Source organism: Barbatula barbatula (assembly GCF_947034865.1).
Source record: "Barbatula barbatula genome assembly, chromosome: 18".
In the NCBI taxonomy this organism is placed as follows: Eukaryota; Metazoa; Chordata; class Actinopteri; order Cypriniformes; family Nemacheilidae; genus Barbatula; species Barbatula barbatula.
Genome location: NC_136781.1, coordinates 7,630,965 through 7,650,348, shown reverse-complemented (window position 1 = coordinate 7,650,348; position 19,384 = coordinate 7,630,965). Strand labels below are relative to the sequence as shown.

General features: G+C 40.3%; 1 protein-coding gene across 10 annotated transcripts in view; it reads left to right on the top strand.

The window, feature by feature from the left end:
- diaph2 (diaphanous-related formin 2) overlaps positions 1-19,384 on the top strand; it is a 364,217-nt gene that overhangs the window by 222,686 nt on the left and 122,147 nt on the right. For all 10 annotated transcript variants that reach the window (XM_079480319.1, XM_079480327.1, XM_079480323.1 and 7 more), the window contains one exon: positions 9,020-9,149. In XM_079480319.1, coding sequence (XP_079336445.1) covers positions 9,020-9,149 — 130 coding nt within the window. The remainder of the gene's footprint in view (positions 1-9,019; positions 9,150-19,384) is intronic.

The following is a 19,384-nucleotide window of genomic DNA, read 5'->3' as shown; positions in this document are numbered from 1 at the left end:
CACATCCTGTTGGCTTCTTTGAGATAACATATTCACACAACGTGCTCTGTTGAGCAGTTTGTCTATTCAGGGCTACGGTAGGGTGTATCTACATAGAAATAGCTCATTCTAAGGTAATAAGAACATAACGCTTCATTGTGTAAGGTCTTTACACACCTTTGAAGACATATTTCATTTATGTCAATAGATCCTCCAAAAAATTATACACCAGACCTTTAAGATTGTATACAGACCTGGGCCATTTTATGTCTGTTATGTCTGAGGGAAGTTAGATCTATGGAGATCTCGAAGCATTGGCCAGCATCTCTCTGAGACACACAAGGCCCTGAGCCGCTTTTAAGCTTCAGTTAACTTTAATCTTACAGAAGTATGTGTGAGCGTAGAGGGTAACCTTCTGTTGTGGATTCTTGACTTTCTGTCATACACTTTAAAAAAAAGTTACTTCTGTGGAGACGATTTTGACATCTTTCAGAAAAGGTAGACTCGGAGGAATGCACACAAAGATTATGGCAACTTCAAATGAAATCAAGCGTGTGGGGAAAGGCTTACTCCAGAGCAAAGCCCCTTTCAAAGCTACAAGCATGAAAAAGTGTTAAATTACAGATAATGTTCATTAAATCTGGATTATCTCTATACTTTCTGAGTTGTTTAAGCATGACTGTATTCAGCAGATGTGTTGTTGAAGAGTCGAAGGGCAAACCTTGATTTTAAGCCGTTTTTCCAGTGATTTTTACTTAAGACGGGTCGGATGTATTCAGATGACATCACCATGTGATTTAAAACTACAGATATATTTTAATGCTTATATCAGTCTGTAAGTTGGCTCCTATATGTTTATAATGTCTCCTCAAGGTTTCTCAGCTAGTTAAAGATTCTCCCAGCACTGGTTGTCTTCTCACAGAACGGGCACGGATGATGCTCTAACGGACAAACAGACTCCCTAAGATACCGCTAGCCCCACCCTAAAACTACCTCCTGCCAGAGGTGTTGCCCGAGGCTCTGATTTTCACTTGTCATTCTTACTAAGCAAACTTGCTTCGTGGCACACTCCAAGCCTTTAGATTTGTCTATTGGCCACTGTTCCCGTCTAGGCTCTCTGCCATTGGTAGACAAAATACGCCAGTCGCTGGCAGCATCGCAGTATCTTTTTCTACTGCCATGCCCCTCAGCTGCTGTGTGGCGAAGTGTGACTTTCCCATAGTTTCCCCCGATAGAAAGAAAGCACAAATGACTGCTATGAAGATCTATGCGCAATCAATGCCTGTAAACTGAAGGTCCTTTGGCAAAATGTGTAATTGAGCAATCAGAGATGACAGTCCTTTAGGTGGTCTGAGATTTCTTGGTCCCCCTTGCCTCTCATGTCTGTTATTAGCTAATTGTTCTTGAGGATTTATATCTTTCGGATGTCTCGGCGGAGGTTGATTGTTATTCTGTGGTACCGCTCAACATACTTCTATGAATGTGAAATGGGAGGATGGGGATTACGTTCAAGTGTACTAACTAGGCAGGCCATCTTTCTTTATTTCTCTGTCATGCTTGCTCTTTATCTTTGCTTTTACAGTATGGTACCTACAGATACACTGACATTGTACCTCAATGGAAAAGGGCCAGTTTCGCACATCAGCGGTGATGGTATCTCCATGAAGAGATTCTTTAGAAATGTTGGCTGAATACGCAAGGTAGGATCGGAACAGAAGGCCTGCTCTGTACAATTAGGAATGTAATGCGTTGCGAATATATGGTATCGAAGCCTCTGACTCACCTCGCTTTTTCTGACAACAGTGTGCAGCGCATTGGTTGTAAATGACATTTTCGAATCATTCTAGCCTTGGCTTTCTTATTGTCGGCCCGGGTCCAGAGTCATAACAGATATTGCGGCCAAGCAGAAAAGGGCCACAACATGCTCTGCTGGCAGAGTGTGAGGAGAGCCTGATGCTTGTTCTCTGCTGCCATAAATCCTCTCTCACACCTCTGTTATACTGAATGGTCATGTGACATGCGTTTTCAGTATTGTAGTGTAGACGCAGATTCTTTCTAAATCGCATGTGGAAATGGCATTATTAACGCTTGTATGACATATCGCTTATTGCTCCCTGAATTCTTTGTAAGTCGCTTTGGATCAATGTAAATGTAACAAGTCGCTTTGGATAAATGTAGCAAGGATCATTTTCGTTTTAAAACATCGTTTTCGTACGACAACTGGTTAATGTTAACAACACCTGAGACTGATCTTACTCTTGCATGAGATCGTGTGATTCAATAGAGCCAGACTGACACCAGCTTATGTCCATATGGATCTACCATTTCTTTTGTAGAACCTGATTGATAGACCGGTGTGTAAATCCATAGATCGCCGTTGTTACAGCATGGGCAGAAAACTGTGACACATTTGAAAAGAACTGAAAAAAATTGGCCTCAGATGAGTTTCAGAGCCAGCTTACAGATATACCAGACGTAATTGGTGATGTGTGGAGTTTGAATAAGAAATAGTTTAGTTTGAAATAAAAACAGTTTGATGCATTCTTGACTTGTTTTGTTTAGTTTCTGACCAGGGTGAGATCGCTTCTGAAGCTCTAGTAAGATTTCTGGGTCTTTTTCTCAGTGGAAATGTCTCGGATGCATGAGACATGAAGGAATAGTACACACACAAACAAATCTGTCATCATTTATTCACCCTCGTGGCATTTGAAATCTGTATGTGACTCTTTCTGCTGTGGAACACAAAACAATATAATTTGAGAGTGTTTTTTTTTGTCCACACCGTGGAAGTCAATGGGGTCCAGTTTTGTTTGGTTCCCAGTGTTCTTTCAAATATCTACTTTTGTGTTCTGCAGAAGAATGAAAGTCAGACTGGTTGAAAATGACACGAGGGCAAGGAAATTGTGAATTACATTTTTGTTGCGAAATATCACTCATTTCCTTTTGCTCTGTATTTCCTCCCATGGCGGATTAAGAGAAGTAATTGAGATATTAAAGAGATCTCATCTGTACATTTTGTAGAGGCATGAATGTAACAAAATGAAAATGCCTTGACTGGAAAATTAGTGGAACATCATAACTTAAAATAAATTAGATTATTCAATTTGAAACAAGATTAGCTGGCAGGCTGACATTATTTGATGTTACGTGCCTGTGAATGACTGCTTCAGTTTATAGAAGTCTCTCTCAGTAGTGACATATATTCATAATGCTTGGTCCTCTGTTGTCATTTTAAGAACCGCTCGGCTTCGTATCTGCCAAATCTTTGTTTCTGTTGTCAATAAGGGTAAACTCGCTTCTGTTATATATAACAAATGATTTGTTCATTTTCCCGGACCTCTAGATTTGACCCCTAAAAACATTATATGCATAATACTTTGCATAGGATTTAATGAATACCAATACATATGAATACACTTTATTATTTTCAGATTTTTTATTCTATATAGTTAATTATAGTCTCTGTCCTGCAGTGTTGAAATACAGCACAAAAGGTGTGAGAAGACACTCATTTTCTATAAATTTAATCAGATAGTTTCTCTTTCATCTCTCTGCATTGTGCCAATCTCACTTTGCAGATTAAAACCAACCTGCACAGCAGCGGCTTTCTGTAATGACAGTTTGGGGCATAATAATAAACAAATTAAAATGTGAAATGCATGAAATTAAATTGTGATTACCCAATGTGAACAGATGATTGATCCCCATCTAATGAAAGTGTGAGCGAGTGGTATACGCACACGTGTTAAGGCGTTTGGGGGGGTGGTCCGACTTGGCTGCGGGGTGTGTTAGTGGGAACGGACAGAGTGTGGAGGGCCGTGCTAATTAGCTCTCTCAGCGTGGGTCTCCAGCAGCAGTGCATGCACAGTGGGGAATGATTACGGAACAAGTTCCCGGTGCATTGGTGTGCAAGCACCCACACACACACACTTTCTCTCCTTAACGTCACCTTTCTTTTCTCTTTAACAATCCTCCTATCTGTGATAACTCACAAGAGATGGATTTAACATGGGCCTGTCATTTCCTCCCGTGTTTTTTGTCACGCTTCCATGTGATAACTAAAGTGACAGCGGTTAATAATGGACTCTGAACTATGGCAAGATTAGCTAGAAATGAAGAAGCAGATTCGTCATTGACTATAGCAAAAAGGATGTCTATAACATCACATTAGAGAAAGAGAGAAAAAGAGAGGTCCAATAATTATTCAAATCTTTAAACGTGTTTTATGCATTAATGCTGGTAATCTTCAGGACATTATTCGGCATCTCATGATGGACCTTGCTAATAATGTTCATATCCATTGAAATGAGACCAAAGTAATGTTCCTCACATGTCTGTGTCTGTTATAGCGATCTGGTATTTTGCGACAGTCATTACATATTCGCCCTCATTTGCTATTCCCTTCACTGCCAATTAGACTGATTAGCAGCAAAAGTCTGGCAATAATAACTGCCACTTAAATCTTTCAGCATCACTAGAGGACTGTCATATTCCACACAGTTTCAAGGTGCAAAACAGCTTTTATTATATTGGAGCAACGAACACCAGAGAGTTGAGGTAATACAGTAATACAGTCTAATGACCCGAGTTATAAATAACTAATACAACTCCACGAACAATTTGTTCAGAGATGCTGATGAAATGCTGGAACTTTATATTTCATTTCCTTTCACGGTTGAAGATATTAGCATTTAAAAGCTTTGTTTGTTGATGAGATGTGTTCAGATGAACCTACATTTTCTTCTGCATTACAAGGGGAGTTTTTCAGTTTTTTTTAGGGGTCACGAGTTTTGGTGTTAAATCTAGTTGATCGTCTCTTTTTGTGAGCGTTTGAGAGAGCCATTTTATCAAAGACGGTTATATATGAAGAGTTTGGTTCCAAAATGAGATTACATTTACATTTAGCAGACGCTTTTATCCAAAGCCACTTACAAAGAGTTCGGTGAGCAATAAGCGGTATGTCATAAAGTACATTAGGTGCTAATACAAAGTTACTAAGTAATGAGATAACGCCTTTTTTGTGTGTTGTATTGTGTTAGTTAGCTGTATTCTGGGCTCATATCAAAACAAACCAACTGCGGTTCCAACGTAATTCTCATTTTGGAAGCAAACTCTTCATATATTCTTGCCATCGCAATGCATGCTGACAGTGTCATTCGAGCCTCTTTTAAATGTGTTAAAACTTCAGATGTGTGGTGTTAAAAGAGGAAAACCAAAGCGATTTTGTGCAGATGGTTTTTAATTAGGTGTTATTTGAATGATACTGTTCATCTTTTTCTCCTCCTGCTCGCTCGCTTAAATGGAACAAATAAAAATAAAAACTAAACTAAACAATTCACGTTGGTTACAAACAAACCGTTATTTGACTTTTGTTGATTTCGTAGTCCAGAAGTGTCACGTTAAATTAAACTTCATTACCCGACATCACAACGGATGCAGTTTAAAGAAGAATCAACGTACAAACGAGTTCTATTTCTGGAGACATTTTAAAGACTCAAAAGAGCAAAGTTAGTTTCATGCGTATAAGTTGAAGAAAAGCATTTCTACTTTTAAGTTTGAACATGTTTTTTCCGTCTTAAAAGAAATTAACTGTGCGAGGCTTGTGTTTCTTGTGATAGCTGTGGAAATCAGAGGAGGCAGGCATGCAGTACGTGTGCCGAGGTCGACAGCGTCGGATGGCAGTGCATTATCTCCCCGCCTGCCCCGTCGCTGTTCTGCACGTTAGCGGCTCAGTGCTGGCTGATTGGTAAACACCCCGTGGCTGAGCGGGTGCAAAACTTAATTCTGTTTAAATAAAGAAAACAACATTAGGATTCGGCTGCAGTGTCTGCGGTACAGGAGCGAGTGCCCCTGTTTTGATATGGGCACTGGAGCATTCGCGATTGCTTCCGCATTAACTCTGGCGTGCGTTTTTAATTCGCATACAGCGGGAGATCAAACTGGAGATCAATTTCAGAGGCAGTGACTTTAAATTCAACCCCATATTTTTTTTTCTCACACGTGCACACATGGGTGGTCAGAGGAGTGTTACTAATGTGCACCAAACAACAGCTTCCCCAGCAACAGCAAACGTTCCTTTTGAACAGCGTGGGAGCCAGGTGCGGGTTCTGTCTAGGTTAAAGTGAAATGAAAGACCTCTGTGTTTATTTGCTTATATTTACTTTTGTTTTCTCCGGTTCTGTTTTTGTTCCAATCCTTGTAAACCAATATTGATTTCAGACAGCCAGCTGCGTGGAAGAAAAGGGTCATTCCAGAAGAAAATAAACCGGCGTTTAGGATATGATGCTGTTATGCTTTTTCATTTGTTTCCCCTTCCTCATTTTTAGCGGCGGTACTTTATAAGGTGCTGTGTGCGTTGTATTATATTGGAGATTTCAGCTGTAGCATGTCTCTGTGTCTGCTCTCATTTATTGCCAATCTCTCAGGGAGAAATTGGAAGCGATTTATCTAATGGATGCTGGAACACAGTGGCATTTTCAAATGAAAACATTCGGCGGGAAATTCCGATAATAATTCACAGACTTTTTGCCGGACGGTGTGCTAGGGTTCCTCTGGTCTGGCCTATCGGGCTCGGAAAAGTGTGCAATCGCGCTCTCTGATAAATAGATAAATACCACTAAACGGGCTGTAAAGCAAGAGACTGAATTATGCTTTCCTAATGGACTAATCAATTTTGACTCCTCCAGTTTGAGCTCGCAGCAATTCATCCTACCTGGGAACAATTGCTTTATAATCTCAGGAAGGCTTTCTCACTTTGAAAGGATACAAAGGCCTCGCAGGGCTAAAAGCTTTATTGATCTCAGAGACCCCTTTGAATAGGTAATTATATGTCACGATGTGCTTAGATTAATATATCGCCTTTGTTTGCATCTTGAAATGATAAATGAATCGGTCGGTGTGCATATCATTTATGTAATCCTAGATCATTAGGAAGGACGAGCGTGTACGCGGGACGGGCCGTAATGGAATTTGGCAGGGGAGAGAGACTCCTGTCATCCATTCGGCGGGCGAGGTTTATCTCATCTTTGCCTGCTATTATATGAAAAGTAAGCGTCCACTTACTAGGCTGCGGCTTGCCGGTGCTGACTCCTGTCAGGGTTGTCAGCTTGAGAGGTGTAAAAGTAGAGCTAAAAAAGGGACCGTGTTTTACATTACTTTAAGATTGCTGGCATTGGTATTTTTGGGGTGGTGGTTTTTGAAGGTTAGAATGAAGATAATCGCCCGTGTGATTGATGTTACAGTAATAAATGATATTTGTTTTCTGTTTACCGTTATATTTCATTTTGGTCCGATGCTCATTTGTTTAAAGATGAAAATTCTGCCACGAATTACTTTTGTTCCAAACCTGTATGAATGTCTGTGTTTGTTGGGCACAAAGAAATATATTTGGATGAATGTTAGCAACTGAGATTTCTGAGGCACCATTGACTACCGTAGTACGAAATGAGATATTTTGAAGGATTTAGGGGGCACCTTTGACAAACATTTAGATTTTTTGTCTACTATGGTAGTCAATTATGTCCCAGAAACGTGAGTTGCTGACATTTTTCTAAATATCTTTCTTTGTGTTCAGCAGAACAAAGACATTTATACAGGTTTGGAACAACTTGAGGTTGAATAATTCATGACAGAAATTTTGTACCTTTAAGAGAAAATGCGCTCATCAGAATTTATGAAGAGAGAAAAGGCAACATCCGCATCCATTTATTAATTCGTCATTTTACCTGCCACTTTTTTTTCTAGACACAAACCAATTCCTCACCTCTGTATCCACCGAGACATTTTGGAAGAGAAAATCTATGGGAGACATTATGTGTAGCGGGGAAGTGTGCCAGCTGTCGTGAGTTTGCCATCAGTTTGTGTAAAGGTTAATATCACATCTGCTGTGCAGTCCAGCTTGAGGATTCATTCTGCCTTCCTCGGCTCTGCTGCGGGACTCAACGGCCATCTTCGCTCTGAAAGCAGCCGTCCTGGAGTCTGGGCTTGACAGCAAACAATCTGTTTGAGTCTGAGAGGGTGGAGAGGTCACCCAGCCCCAGTGCACTTCTTAATGTGGGCCTGCAGCCATGGCTCTGCAAATGGAGTGGAGAGAGAGGGAGATGTGGCTCTGTGAATGTTTAGTTTATTATATCTGCAGTATTCATAGCAATAGATTTGCGTCACCAAGGGAACTTATCCCTTACTGAATTAAAGCGGGGGTGTTGCATGACATCCGTCCAACTTCCATATGCGTTTTCTTTTTTTAACGTGGGATTTGGTTGCTTGAGGACAGGTGGTCTAAACTTAGAGCTCGTTCTGTATGTTTTTTATGGGATGTGGCTCACGCTTTGTTGTGCTGCTTTATGTGATTAATGCAAGTAGGGTAACAGGACCAGTTTATCTGATCTTTGTTATGGATTGGTGTTAAGTTGAAATGCAGGCGTTTTATTGCGTACGCTGCACCAGCCCGCAGCGAAAGGGAGAGCTGTGTATTGATCTAAATATTTCATTTCTTCCATGTCACCTTAATCTTGTACAAAGAACGGTTGTGGTTTGGGGGAAAGCTCCTTTTCAAATTAAACGTGGTAAATAAGTAAACAGGGGAAAATATGCCTCCGTGCACTCTGCTCCAGCCAATTTCAACTTTATTGACACACCTATTTGTCAGATTCCTGTGCGAATACCTTCAAGTGCTGTGTTGACACATAAATATATGATGCGATCCTCTGTAGGTTCAACCGAACACATGTTGCTTGGCGGGTTTGACATCCCTTCATTTTGCTGAAATATTAAAACGCTTTCAGTGCATAGAAAGCAGTGCAATGGCATTAGGCTGTGAGTTTCGCACCTACACATCATAGTCGTCATCTTATCGGAATAGATAGAATATATAAGAAAAAGCGGTGATAATTCTACATTTAGTTGCTAAACCAACATGTAACTCCTTTTATTTTTTCTTTAGTTGAATGAAAACACTACGTGTTCATTTACACTTTCATCAATTCCGCATTCTCAATGCATCCCATGACTTACTGTGATTTCTCTTTTTTTTTCTTCTCAGCTTCGTGACACAAAGTCAACAGAACAGAATATGACTCTTCTGCACTTTTTGGCTGAGAAGTGTGAAGAGAAATATCCTGAGATCCTCAAGTTCCCAGATGAGCTTGAACATATAGACAGTGCCAGCAAGGGTAAGCCTTTCCACATCAGTTGTCAAACATGGGCGATATAACTTTTATATCAACCTGCTTCACGATAGCGTTTAACTAATAATTTCACAAGGTCCTAAGTCCGATTACATGTACGGTTAAGTCATGGGTACAATCGAACATTAATGCATATTTGAATGAATACACTTACAGAAGTGTTGGAACAAAATAGTTGCACTGGTTGACATCCTCGCTTATACAGCGGAGAGTTTTTCTATAAAGGATCTTAAAATATTAAGGAGTAAATGGAGTTATCCTTGATGATGGCTACAGTGGTGTTTAACAGAAAGGTTTGCAATTTAATGCCCACTCCTCTAGCTGTACTTTCATTAAATAAAGTGTTCAGGCGGCAAAGAGTGTTCTTGTTAAATGAAAACAAAAGTGATTTTCATCAGGAATTCAACCCACTCTACCTATTCATTCTTTTTACGCTTAAAGCACAGCTTTAATAATTCACAGCATTGACTACATTTTCTGGTATGTTTGTGATGGCATTATTATTGACAGTTTGAGAGAGTTAGCCATTATGCCCTGTAATTCAGTTTAGCCGTATGTTTGTTCCAGCCCTAGATGAAGTGCTTTATTTTGATCTCGAAGTTTATCCTTTTATTTTTTCCTTCCCGTAGGCTGTCATCACTTTTAATCAAACAGAATTCTTGTTAAACGCATTAAGCCTGGTTAATTGAACGACTTTGTTTCGCCATGTGAAGACATTCTCACCTCTGGTCTAAAGATGTTAGCTCAGGTATGACCTTGGGCTATTTATCCAAGATTGTACCTTACCCCACACCTAAATCACACTGCTTTATGGTGTTGGACAAATCTTTTATAGGTTTTCTCCGGTGGCCTACCTTCTAAGCCATGAGCTTTGAAGCTTTTTATGGATGGAATTAGATGAAATAATGTTACATGGCTCAACCCAGAAGACTGGACACCATTGGCCCCGCAGACTGTAATTAGAGCTTTCGCAAAGAATGAAATAACACTGTTTAATGGCCAAAGAGCCTTTTCTAATCCTTCTGCTATGTGTAAATCTAGTCATTTCCACTCCTATGAATAGACGTGAGTTTCATTAGAATGGTGCAGAGCCGTTCTGAGGGTTGATGAAGAAGCTATAATGAAGCACAAGGGGCCCATATGCTCCTCAGTATAGCCGACAGGAAAGGTTAAGAGTCTAAATGGGGGAGGCGGCTAAGCAGGGCACGGTGGCGTAGTCTTGCACAGCCGTTCCGACGTCGCCGAATAGATTCTTATTACGGCTTTGAGTGATTAAGAGTTAAGTGCTTCCCACTATGCTGAGAGAGATTTTAGGAAATGTAAATATCTGGTTACTTAACTCGCATTCATTTTGAAGAGATTTGGAAATGAAGACCATCAGTAAATGCAATAATCCTGTGTGTTGTTTTCACGTGAAATGTCTGGCTCTGAGCGTCTGTGTCAGGGCGGGCCTATCCTGGCAGTGGTGTAATTTCTCCTGTCAATAAACCAATTTGTCTTTAATTCCATTTGGAACTGTTTGGCTGAAGCCCTTGAGGTTTATTTGCTTTGTTAGTTACCTAATTGGTTTGCTAATCTAATATAACAATTTCAGCACTGTGATGTGAATGATGCGGTCATTGAATAGTGCATCCAGCAGTATCTTTGTGAAGGTTGATGACTCAAACCGCATGCTTTGAAGAGAGACAGAGTTCTTTGTACATGCTTTTAGCCTCATTTAGAATGACACATAAGCAGTTTTGATTTGGTTCATTACAGGAAATACCACTGCAAGACATTGTCAGCTCTATAAGAATAAAGAATGGAACAATGTCACACCCGCTAATTATGACAGACACTTCTTTTCCACAGACAGGGTGCCACAGCTGGTCATTTAAACCCGTTGCTCCCAACATATTTATGCGACTCATAAGTATTAACTTATTACTGTGAAATGTATTTTAAAATATCTTTTCACTGTTGCATCCACTCTAGCTTAAAGAGGTAAAGAAGGTATTTTGAAGAAAGTTGGGAACCAGACCACATTGACCGCTCATTGACTTCCATTGTATGGAGACAAAACTACAGAGGCATTTTTCAAAATATCATCTTTTGTGTTCCACAGAAGAAATAGTAACACGGGTTTTGAACGAAATGGTGGTGAATAAATTATGACAGAATTTCATATTTGGCATTCTTTTTTGTAAACAGTTTATCTGGCCTTACGTGTCTTTTTTTAATCTAATATCGTATATCCTACCTGGTTACTGTTCTGAAGGGGTTATGAATGAATAATTCAGCTCTTGGTAATGATCTTTTAGAGATCTTTCTGTTCGTGTCAGACAGAAAAAAAGAACAAGATTCAATTTCTTCTTTAACACAGCAGCACGGCTCATTTTAAACCAGAGTCCCTGTTAGACACCATCTCTTTTGCTCTGTAATTCCTGGTGGCTCTCCATTCTTAAGTTCTTGATTTACTTCCCCGCCCTGTGCACTGCTCAAAGCTAACCTTAGGGCTTTCTGTCTTGGTTTTGTCTCTCACTCTCTCAATATTTCTTCTTCCTGTCTGCAAAGTACATTCTTGTCTCTTAAGAATAATATTTTTTCTTCTCCACTTTATTCCTGTCTCCCCATCAAAGCGACTTTTTTAGGCCGATGAAGTTGCACAGCAGAACGTAGGAGCACTGGTGCACTGCACGCTCTATCTTGTCCCACCCTGCCTTCACACACAGGAGCACACTGCTCTACACCCTGCTGTTCTCTGCTGTTTGAGCTCTGATCTTACACCAGAATCATCTTCTCATGGTCATCTGAATGCATACAGATCTGCTTAGCTTATTTCACACATACAGTGATTTTTACTGTGCATTATGTTCTCTGTAGGTGACAGCTTATATATTTATTTATTATATGTACCGTGCACGCCTTTCTTTCTTTTGTGGAAGACACACTATGAAAAGCAATTTTGAGAAATGTCTCATTGGTTTTGTTTTTGCAATTCACATATTGTTCGGTTACCGACATTTTCTTATATCTTTTGTGTTGTGCAGAAGAAAGAAAGTCATACCGGTTTGAAATAACAACAGGGTGAGTAAATGATGACAGAACCTTTTTTGCGTGAAGACATATCTTCCTGTTGCATCAAGAAGGGCAAAACTATTTAATAATCACATATTCATCTATAAATGTTAGAACTGGGCTCTCCTAAAATACATGATTGAAATCAGTTCTGCCTGATTTGCTTGAGAAAGTTATCGTCTCCCTTCAATTCTTCCTTGATTGGTGACTGCAGAATCTCCCTCATCACTGAACCTCCACAAAGGAACAGACATTTATTTTGTCTGATCAGCATTCAACAGTATACATGTAGATTTTGTTCTACCTGTCCATATGTGGAATAATAGTTCAGATCTTTGCCTTGTCATTTTCCATGTACTTCATCTATGTAAGCCAGCTAGCTAATGAATCCTGGGTGACATATTTACATCAGCACAGCAACGCTCAATACATTACACACTGTCGTGTTTACATTATGCTTAAGTGGCACAGGCCCGAGCAGAAATGTGACAGTTCTGTCAGCTGGCCCAAAATGCTCTAACGCTGGCCCTGGTCGAGTGGGCCATCCTTGTTATTGAGCCCTACTGATGTTCTGCAGTGTGACCTCATCTTTAATCACATTATCAAAATGATGCCCAAGCCTAATGGTCTTGTTTTATACCAGCGTCCGAATGCCATCTTGACAAATTGAACAGAAAGTTACTCAATGATAATTGCATATTTTGGTGTCTCCTTAAAGCTCAGTCACGTTTGGCATTTGCTCGATTCTGTTGATGCTGTCCTCGAGTGCTTTCACTCACTTTGTCTGATGTTTTTTATTTTCTGCTGTCTTTACAGTGTACTGCGATATAATCCATCCGTTGATCATATGGTGATGTGGGATGTAATTCGATTTGACCTGACATTTTCCCTCAACATCATCATAAAGGGAATTCCTCATCCGCGCCTGCAGTGCAGAGCCACGCGAGGGGGTTTTGTTTATAACACGTTACATTGTTTATGCATCTCAGCAATGTAATTCAGATATATAGCTTCTGGATTCAATAAATCCGTTTAGATAGGACATACTGTATGTGCTAGCCATGTCAACTAACCGATGCTTCCGGACACACATGATTGCTTCCCATAATACCTCTATTCCAGCTGGCCTGTAAAAAAATACATCGTCCAGGTAAAGGTCAGCAACGGTCACGGCCTATCTCTCCAGGCTAAGTTTTCCTATGGGCATACTAGCTCTCCACTTTCCTGTCTCATCCATTACCATCCACCTCCATCAAGGGCGGTGCTAATTAGAATGTGTTTTGATCATCCGGGGAGGATAGGCAGAAATGTGCTGAGTCTCAAGGAAGAGCTGGGACCGGCGAGCAACCATGAAATCAGAGTGGCATTGTACTTTCTCCTTTACTTATTCATGAACTTCATTCCTCCTGGACCGCTCGGTTACACCTCCCTGCCCACAAATGCAGTGGATGGATGCTTATAGCAGGTCTACCTGTTATGTGGCATCACAAACCTGCACATACTTAGGAATTCATGGGTTTATTAGGCGCATCTTTAACCAGGGGTGAAAGATCAATATTTAGAGGTGCTCGACATGACAAGCCATCAGTATTATTGCTGTTTGCTTTTAGAGTTAGGGATTTTTAAATGTCTTTGCTTTGGAGAAATCTAACAGAAATATAAAACTTAAAGTCGTTTTTTTTTTTGTTGCAAAAACCCCAGTAATTGTATACAATCTAAAAATGCTGGGTTCTTTATCATTTTTTTGTTTGGGTCAAAAAGAGACAATCTCAACCATTGGGTTAAATAAACCCATAATTAATTGTCTATCCATTTAATCTATAACCCAGCGATTTCACCCAACCATGAGTTGAAAACGAACCAGCATTTTTTAAATGTAGCAAGTAGCTAAGAGCCCCTCAGAAACCCCTTAGCAACTGAATTGCAACACCCTGGCAACCAACCACACAACCCCAACTTCATTTTCAGGTGTTTATATTATCTGTATAATCAATGAAATTGTTAAATTATCCCTTCATTTGTCATTCAGTCACTCTCCACTCATCAATTATCTCATATTAAAGTGTATAGCTTACTTATACTGTATATATATATATATATATGTTCCTCAGCTCATAACAAGAGTCTGACCGTAAAATGAATCACTCCGAGTGCATGACCCGCACCCAGAAAATGAATCAATGTAATTGTTCAGGTGGTGCAGCTCTACGTTCGATTTGTCTTCTCTGTAATGTAAATGGCTGAGTCTTCTGTAGTAACTTTGTGTGGCTGTAATTCATGGAGGCTGAAGCTGGGACGAGAGGAGAATTAAGGGAGTCGGGGGCCGCCACATGAATCAGCTCCTGTTCCGTAACGGTTGTTCTTCATCCTACAGTGAACTGGAGCACGGCAGTCATAAAACATGTGTTTGGATTATTATGGTCAAGACCTTGTTTGTAAAGAGCAAGCTGTGTGTCAACAGACAGTTCAGTATGCAAGAGTAATGCTTTTGAAGGACTTGCCCCTGCCCACCTCCGCAGTTAAATCTTTGTTGTTATCATCTCTTTAGTTTTTGACTGTTGCTCTGTTGGCTGTCTTCAGCGCACAGTGCAAAAGGATATGTCAAGACATTAAAGTTCTGGGTTGCTGAGTTATGGCGTTCCTTCACTGTGTTATTCTTCAAATGGGAATCTACAAAGTGTTATACTTATTTTATCTCTGCAGTTACTGGCTCCATGTCCTCAGAGCTCTCGCTGAGATGCTGCCTCAGCTCGGAACAATAGGGGGAACACACTAGTTCACAGAATTTCTGCAGAGACGGTGGTTTGCATCTCTGTGTGGCCAGTGTTAATACGAAACATTATGTCTATAGAAGTCATTTTATTTTGTCATCATTATGTGAGGTTGCCGTGATGCATCTGAGACCAAAACTCAGCTCAACGTGATTCATACAAGTGCTTTTTACCAGCCAGGCAAATAAGTCATGTTAAGACCCCATCTACCCTCACGTCACATTAAACTGCATATATATTTTTCTCTGTGAAACATAGGTCCAAGTTTTTATTAGTTGAGCATTTTAAGCATGGACGACAAGTTTTCAATTTGTTCAGTCATTTGGAAGAACTTAACTAAAGAAAGTTAGTTTAAACAAAGTTTGTTTAAACAACAGCGTTTCCCATTCACTTCTATTGTATGGACACAAAACCAATGCCAAGTTAATCTTTGTTCGGTTAGCAACATTCTTCATTCATCTTCTTTTGTGTTCTGCAGAAGAAATACGTTTTTCAGGTTTGAAATGAGAAGAGGCGAGTACATGATGACATTTTTGGGCGAACTTTCGATTTATTATTTTGTGTTTCACTGAAGAATATAAGCCATACAGCTTTAAAGAAACATAAGGTATAATTTAACAATGACTGAGTTTTCGATTCATTTTATGCCATCTGTACAATGTAATTACAATATACTTCTTCAGTTCACAGACATCCTGCGAACTTGTAGGTGTATGCAAGCATGTCTGTCTATGCCCAACATTTTATATGCCCGGCAGCGTTAAGTGCTCCGTTGTGGGAATATCATCTCCGCCACCAAAGCTCTTTTCACTACCCCTGGATAATTAAAGATTGATAATTTCCCCACGGAAAAAGAGACCATGCAGGGATCATGACTTCAACCGCATGTCTTGTTGGAGGGAACACACCGAAAATATATCTGCTGTTAGTTAAGCCTTAAATGGGGTCAGGTTGAATGTTGCTTTGGGCGCTCTCTGTTCCCTGACTGGTGCAGGATGAGTGAATCTCAGCGAGAGGAATACTCGCCTCTCTGCAGCTGATGGTTCTCATGATTTGTCTGACGTATATAAGATTTATCCTGTCATCTCTTCGAATAGTGCATTTAAATTGTGTTTGTGTCTATAAAACCAGCTCCCATTCATAGGCATAAAGCTTATATTGCGGTCCAACCGTGATGGCCGCACATATTGCCTCTTATTTCCCACCTAATGCAGTCCCGTCTATAAGCGGGCATTCAGTAATGATGATTTCATTGTGATTGAGAATAACTTCTTCTTGATGCTGGTATTTTTGCACCTATGACCTTCACTGATCGAGCTTGGAGAGCCTGCAGCATCTGTTATTGGCCAGTCTGCCTTGTTAAACCCTCTCTTTTCACCCCTTCAAAGTGCATGCAACTAACGTCCCGCCTCGAGCCGACATGGTGACTGCAAGTCCGATCCGAGGGGAAATATGACACGAATGTGCTCATAAATCAGTTTAGTTTATGGCATAGCCACGGGCAAAGTAGTTTAGAGTCCAGGCGAATGAAAGAAGATGAGTGGAAATGGGTGAAAGTTGAACCGGTAGGATATTAATACTATCATGAATGTATCTATTATCTACATTTGTTTCTGTGGGACTGTGGAGTCATAAAGCACGGCTCTTTCTAGACAACTTAGTGCCATGTGGCTTATGCAGTGTTATAAAAAAGCTTCCTAACATGAGCTGGGAAACAAGGGAATCTGTTTTTCTCATATAAAAATGACTTATTGAATCTTTAGAGATTTTTTACTTCGTGACGCTGTAATGTACGATCTTCATTTTTCAATAGCTTTGGTCGATAGCACAGGATGTGGACATCGTAGCTGTAACTGCTGTAAATTCCCTAATATGAATGGCTTAAACGGAATTGCATGACATTCTCAGAGAGAAGCATTAAAACGTTCAAGTTCAAATAAAAAAATGATATGATGGCGTAATTTACATTGATCACCCTAGATAAGCAATTGTTTTTAGTTTCATGAAACGTATCTGCACCTCAATGATGAACTTTGCTGCATTATTGTCTGCCATTTGTGACCTTGTCTGTAAAATCTGAGTTTCAATGTCATTGAGATTAAAGATCTCGATTATCAATTTCATGGGAATTGCCATATTTGACATAGTCCTACCCAATCGATATTGAAGACATCAATGTTATACTTTTACAGAATGTTCTTTACATTATGTACAATGATTTTATGGAGAAAACAGTAAAACACCAAGAAATCACTTCAGCTGGGGTTTCACAGGCAGGGTCACATTTTAATTGATCTTTAAACTCAGATTGAGGACTTTGTTTTTGCTCTTCATTGGCTGAGAAAGTTGATCCCAAAAGTTATCGATGTTATAGTCGTGATGTGGAATTTGTTATTTTGGTATTTTCTATTTTAAGAACTTGTTTATAATTCTGGTTATAGTTATTATTAGTTATAATATTTTTTCGTTTGGAACACCTGCAGACTACATTTCCCCTTAGAGATCAACACATGGAGATGTGCCCTATATTTGGTGCCGTGGCTTAGCTCCCTAAAACTCCAGCCTTATCTGCACCTCACATGCATGCATGCCAAACATGTCTGCATTCAGATGCTTTGGGCAGCACTCCCGCACTTGGCACACACACTGATTCTGGCATTTTAGATCAAAAGTGAACATTTGGATTCTTTTTCAAGAATTTAGTTCTTGAAAGAGAGAGAATTTTGCCATTTAGACATTCTGTATGATAACTGTTCTCACATGGGACCTCGTGAGATCAGACGGGTGGTTTAAAAATGGATTAGATTTTGTACTGCATTGTTCTGTCTGTCTTTCTCTCTACCTGTCTTTTCATGTATGTTTTCACCTGTTTCAGCGCATTGCATTAGACGTTACCCATCTTCAACGTTTTCTAATTTTGGCATCACACTTATGATGTGATGACTGCTTAATGTCCGGTGATGGGGGCTTCTCTGCTTGTATTTATATGCAACTTGGTGAGACTGACTCTTTAGGGCAGGATGTCCTCTCTGTAACACGCAGTTGGCTTGTGAGAGTAGACAGTCTGTCAGAGGGCATATCAGGAGCAGGAAGCAACCCTGTCTGCCCTGGCTGTCCCTGTTTGAGTGATGGCTTTTATGAAGCATTTCTTTCTTCTGCTTCCTTTTTTGCCCGTAGAATATCGGAAAGATGTGGCAGCCCCTATCTCGCCCCCCCCTCGTTCTCTGTCCGGCAGCGAAGGTACGCAGACAGCGATGGACACGTGCATAGAGGCTGCCTGCCCTGTTTAGAAATCCAGCAGAATAACTGACAGTACACCTGGATGAGAGTCGACAATGCGGCAGAAAATGAAAATAATGCTGTTTGCCAGGCGAGAAATACGCCTTGTCACTGTCAACCTCTCGGCATGCTGGGATTGTTGGACAGGTTGGGGCCAGCCTTTTTTTCTTGAAAGCACTTTAATGTGGCTGCTCTCCTCTCGCCCAGCTATCTCTGTGGGCCTGAAGGAGCGTGTCTCATTACTGTCTCCCCTGCACCTCCTGGCCCCCTCCACCTCTGTCCTACCATTTCGCATTTCCACCCCGTAGCTTGATAGAGCTTTTGAGTCTTACCTGTCAAAAGCTGTCAGAATCAAACAGGCTTGAAACAACTCGGAATATCCAGGTACAGTGTTACTCTTTCATTGAACGCTGCGGTGAACAAAGAAGTAGTGTTGAATTAAAGTGTTTACTAGATGTGACAAATCTCCAAGAGGCTTTATCGGGTGGACATCTGGAGGCGACGCCTTCAAAAGAAAAGAGAATGAATTGATGAATGAAAAGATCATTCTCTTGTTCGTCAAATATCACGCATGGCTAAACCGTACCCACGTTGTGCCATTTTCAACTGTGTTTTTTTGCAATCCAAAACAGCCTCATCCTGACAACTTTGAATGAGTTTTCTGTAAACAACTTGCGTTAATAGAGTGGTCTGAGGCTTTATTTTCATACCAGGCTTGACTCCTCTGCGTGCAGATGGGATTGTATCTTTTTCTCAAGTAATAAATTGAGGCACAATTGAGCTTGTTTACTTTATTATTCCACAGTCTGGGTCTAATTGTTTGTTGTTCATCAGTACACGTTATTTGAAAGAAAAATCAATTTTGTCTTTTACAAATGTGTAAGAACTTGCTTTTTGGCTGACGTCACCTACGCTGTAAATAATGTCAGCCAGTAGCAATTTAGGCATTCACTTGAAGTGCTGGAAGTATTGCAGTGTTTTTGCTAAAAAGTGCAGTAATGTCATGCAGGCTACCACTGCAGGTGTGTTGAGATACTAGGCATCACTAACAGAACACCTGCCCCACGTTGGATTTCAGTGATGTTTCACGAGGGATGTAGTTCTCTAAAATCA